At 46.4% G+C, this 5,134-nt stretch overlaps 1 protein-coding gene across 1 annotated transcript; it reads left to right on the top strand.

The window, feature by feature from the left end:
• Positions 1-911: 911 nt before the first annotated feature.
• Positions 912-1,432, top strand: LOC101149521 (BLOC-3 complex member HPS1-like). Its single transcript, XM_019018016.3, has one exon. It carries the CDS (start codon positions 981-983, stop codon positions 1,350-1,352), a length of 372 nt encoding a protein of 123 aa, XP_018873561.2. The 5' UTR covers positions 912-980; the 3' UTR covers positions 1,353-1,432.
• The last annotated feature ends 3,702 nt before the right edge of the window (positions 1,433-5,134 follow it).

The following is a 5,134-nucleotide window of genomic DNA, read 5'->3' as shown; positions in this document are numbered from 1 at the left end:
TTCTGCCTTGGGGCCTCTCAGGCCTCTCGGAAAGGCCTTCTTCACCACCCCTGTAAGGGATGGAAGCTTCTGAGTCCACAAAACTGTTCTCAAATCCTGGCTCCACCATTTACTCACTGGGCCAAGTACTCAACGACTCTGAGCCTCTTTCTCCCCACCCGCATGAATGGGAGGGTCCATGGCAATTTCAAGGAACTTTTAGAAAAGAATCAATGAAGTAATTTTTTTTGCTGTTTTTGTTTTTTTCAGAGAGGTAATTATTTATATAAAGCCCGTAGCACAGTGCCTGGCATAAAGTAAGCACTCAATGAATGTTATTTTCTTTTTTAAGACACAGGAGCTTACTACTAGAAAATGTACCTGTCTTACCTGGAAGGGACAGAACAGTACAACAAGAAAGGCCAATGGGCCAGTTGCGGTGGCTCACACCTATAATCCCAGCACTTTGGGAGGCCGAGGGGGGGTGGATAACATGAGTTTAGGAGTTCGAGAACAGCCTAGCCAACATGGCGAAACCCCGTCTCTACTAAAAATACAAAAATTAGCCAGGCGTGGTGGCGCAGGCCTGTAATTCCAGCTACTCCGGAGCCTGAGGCAGGAGAATTGCCTGAACCCCGGAGGCAGAGGTTGCAGTGAGCCAAGATCGAGCCACTGCACTCCAGCCTGGGTAACAGAGGGAGACTCTGTCTCAAAAAACTAAAAAGGCCAATCAGAAAACAGAAATAACGGTGTATCTCACTTCTAGACACAGACATATGGGGATGTATGTATATGGAGGGCCTGGCAGGCACCTGTAGTCCCCCTTTTTCAGTTTAGAAAACATTTCTGTCCTGCAGGCGGGGTGCTGTGTGCGCCGCGGTCCGCATTTGCAGGACCAGGGATGTTGTGCTGCTCTCCGATGAGGCAGTCACCGAGTCTGTCTGCTGCAGCCCTTTCTGAACCTCTGGCTGTCTGGACGCTCCATTGTGCTCCTTACCAAGATGAAGTGCATCTTGGTGGCCACTGAGGGCACAGAGGTCCTCTTCTACTGGATGGATGAGGAGTTTGAAGAGAGTCTCCAGCTGAAGTTCGGGCAGTCAGAGAATGAGGAAGAAGAGCTCCCTGCCCTAGAGGACCAGCTCAGCCCCCTCCTAGCCCCGGTCATCATCTCCTCCATGACGATGCTGGAGAAGCTCTCCGACACCTACACCTGCTTCTCCATGGAAAACAGCAACTCCCTGTATGTCCTTCACCTGTTTGGAGAATGCCTGTTCATTGCCATCAATGGCGACCACACCAAGAGCGAGGGGGACCTACAGCGGAAGCTGTACATGCTCGAGGCATTTCTCAAATGCACAAACATTGTTTCATGAGTCATTTTAGCCCAGATAGGTCATGGTTTCAGTGGCAAATGCTGCAGGTGGTAGATGCCTGTTACATCAACCACATTGGCCAGTGCAGACCTTGCCAGCATCTGAGATGGCTGCAACCCTGTGTAGGGAACTGATGATAGACCAGACCTTTCTGTGTTCAGTGGCCTCTGTGTGAGAAGCTTAAGCACCACCCTGGCTCTCTCTAGCTGGCTTTATATGACATGTGTTTGTGTGACAGAGATTGAGGAGTGAGGTGATTTGCTCAGCTGCCTGCCTTCTGGCTCCGTGCCTATCCCACCCCACTCCACAGCTAGAGCTGGGCCAGAAACCCGACCCACTTTCCCAGCTGTGTGGGCAGGTCACATGGGCTCACCTGGCTCTAACACTGAGCTGGGACTCTGGTCCTTTTGTTGGGTGTGGGAGAGACCAGCTTTCTCGTGGTCTCTCCCGCCCTCTCTGGCTCTGCCCTCAGGCTGCGGCCCCCAGACCTGGGGCAGCGTGTCCAGCTGTGGGAGCACTTTCAGAGCCTGCTGTGGACCTATAGCCACCTGCAGGAGCAGGAACAGTGCTTTGCCATGGAGGTGATTACTGGGCGCAGGAGTCCGCAGGACTTGGAGCTGTCAGGTCAGAGGCAGCCTCCAGCTTTAAGACCATGTTTTAACCCTAATGAGTGAAGGCACAAGCAGCCCCTGAAACTCGTGTATTCAGACAGAGTTGTTCTTTCTGGCCATATGGAGGGTTGGGTACTCTGATGGGCTTTCCCATGGTAAAACAGCTCGATCCTGGATAATACAGACTTTTAATGTAATTTTTGGGTTCACTGTAAATTACAGAAATCTTTGAAGACAGTTCCTTCAACCCTCCCCTCCTCCTCCCACAAAATTATATTGAGCTGGAACAGGAGGGGAAAGCAGTGAAGAAGAACACAGCGCTAAAGGTAAGATTGCCCTGACTGCAAATGATACCAGCACTACAGCCAGTAAACAGCCTTAGGCCAGCAGCAGCATAGTATAGCTGAGCCTGCAACTCTAGTTTAAGCCCAGCCCCAAAAAGTTAAAGTGGCTGCTGGCCCTTTTATAAAGCGTAGTCAATAAAAAACTAAAAAATTAAAAATAAAAACTAAAGTGGCTGCTGGTCGGTAGCACTCCTTGGCTTCCTAAAGAGGTAAACCAAATTATCTTGCAAGCAGTGGTTTTCATATTCCAGTGTGTGTCAGAATCTTCTATAGGGCTTGTCAAATACAGGTTACTGGGCCTCACTTTCAGCATTTCTTATTTAGCAAGTCTGGGATGGGGGCTCTAGAACTTGCTTTTTTTTTTTTTTTTTTTGGAGACGGAGTCTCGCTGTGTCGCCCAGGCTGGAGTGCAGTAGAGCGATCTCTGCTCACCGCGACCTTCCGGGTTCAAGTGATTCTCCTGCCTCAGCCTCTTGAGTAGCTGGGATTACAGGCACATGCCACCACGCCTGGCTAATTTTTGTGTTTTTAGTAGAGATGGGGTTTCACTATGTTGGTCAGGCTGGTCTCGAACTCCTGACCCCATGATCCACCCACCTCAGCCTCCCAAAGTGCTGCGATTACAGGCGTGTGCCACCGTGCCCAGCCCTAGAACTTGCATTTCTAAAAAATTCCCAGCTGCTGTTTATTGTGCTCGTCCAGGAACCACACTTTGAAAACCACTGCTAAAGCAGGACAGGTTAAGATCGAACAAATGTGAACTCACAACTGAAGAAAATCAGATACAGAAGAAAATAAGCCACCATGAGTGAGAGTCAGGAAAATCAATCACCAGCAGATTTAGATCCCAAGGCACTTGATACATTGGAACTATTCGGTATGGAATATAAAATAACTATGAAATATTTAAAGATATGAAATGTAGAATCACAAAACGAGATAAGTAGAAGAAACTATAAATTGACCAGGCTAATTTGAAAAAGAACCCATACAGATATTTTAGAAATGAAAACATAGTTGTTAAAATGAAAACTCAAGGGATGTGTTAAATAGCAGATGAGACATAGCTAGAGGGAGAATTAATGAGCTGGAAAATAGATCTGAAGGAATCCATTCTCGCACCCCCACTCATTCACTCTTCCAATAAACATATAGTACCTATTATATGCTAAGAGGTATGCCAGGCCTTGGGAATAAAGAGATGAATAAACACATATTCACTGCCCTTGAGGAGAAATCAGCCATGTATATACTAAAAGATATAATAAGGAATCCTGGGTGCCTTATTGGGTTTTTCATCAAAAGCCATGGTGGCACAAGAGATGGAGTGGTTAACTCTTTTTGGGACATTAGGAAAGACTTCTTGTAGGAGGTGACCTAATGCCATTAGTATAAAATCCAAACTCCTTCCCAAGCCTACCAGGCCCTGTGTGATCTATCACTGCCTGTCCCACTCCAGCTTCATCTCATTCCTCTCTTGTCCACACTTACTAAGTGCTAGTTTCATGAAACGTCTTTAAGTTTCAGGAAAACTCTATATTTAGATCTGTCCAATATAATAGTCATTAGCTACATGTGGCTGTTGAACATTTGAAATATAGCTAGTGCAAATTGAGTTATGCTATGCATGTGAAATATATACCAGATTTTGGTAACTTAGCACAAAAAAGAATGTAAAACATTCCCATTAATAAGGCTTTTATATCATATGGTGATAATATTTTGGATATATTGAGTAAAATGAAATATATCATTAAAATTAAAAAATTTTAAAAAAGAAAAAAACATTTCTGCCATCATTCCTTTGGTTGGAATGGAAGCCCTTTGAAAGCAAGAATCTCACATTATTGATCATAAATACAACAGGTCTGCTGCCAAGGAGTGGTCCTCATTAATGCCAGTTAATCTCATACCAATTTTTTTTTTTTTTTTTTTTTTTTTAGACAGACTCTCACTCTGTCACCCAGGCTGGAGTGCAGTGGTGTGATCTTGGCTCACTGCAACCTCCACTTACGAGATTCAAGCAATTCTCCTGCCTCAGCCTCCCCAGTAGCTGGGATTACAGGCACCCACAACCACGCCTGGCTAATTTCTGTATTTTTAGTAGAGATGAGGTTCCACCATGTTGGCCATGCTGATCTCAAACTCCGGACCTCAGGTGATCCACCTGCCTCGGCCTCCCAAAGTGCTGGGACTACAGGCATGAGACACCACACCTGGCCCTCCAATTTTGATTCTTTCTTTTTTTTTTTTTTTTTTTTTTGAGATGGAGTTTCGCTCTTGCAGCCTAGGCTGGAGTCCAGTGGTGCGATCTCAGCTCACTGCAACCTCCGCCTCCCAGGTAGCTGGGATCACAGGGTGCCTTCCACCACACCTGGCTAATTTTTGTTTTTTTAGTAGAGGATTTCACCATTTTGGCCAGGCTGGTCTCAAACTCCTGACCTCAGGTGATCTGCCCGCCTTGGCCTCTCAAAGTGCTGGGATTACAGGCATGAGACACCACCACTGGCCAGATTCTTTTATTCATTAACTCAGTCAATGAGTACCTACTTAAGCACCTACTCTATGCCAGTGATACGCTTTGGCTGTGTCCTCACCAAAATCTCATCTTGAATTCCCATGTGCTGTGAGAGGGACCCAGTGGGAGGTAATCGAATCATGGGGGCAGGTCTTTCCCATGCTGTTCTCATGATAGTGAATAAGTCTCACAAGATCTGACGATTTTAAAAGGGGGAGTTCCCCTACACAAGCGCTCTCTCTTCGCCTGCTACCATCCATGTAAAATGTGACTTGCTCCTCCTTGCCATCTGCCATGATTGTGAGGCCT

This window comes from Gorilla gorilla, chromosome 23 (genome assembly GCF_029281585.2).
Source record: "Gorilla gorilla gorilla isolate KB3781 chromosome 23, NHGRI_mGorGor1-v2.1_pri, whole genome shotgun sequence".
NCBI lineage: Eukaryota > Metazoa > Chordata > Mammalia > Primates > Hominidae > Gorilla > Gorilla gorilla.
Note: the sequence above shows the minus strand (reverse complement) of the source record. Positions and strands in the feature narration are given on the sequence as shown.

Excerpts from the sequence above, each read along its gene's own strand:
- LOC101149521 (XM_019018016.3), top strand. The coding sequence starts at position 981 with ATGAAGTGCATCTTGGTGGCCACTGAGGGCACAGAGGTCCTCTTCTAC.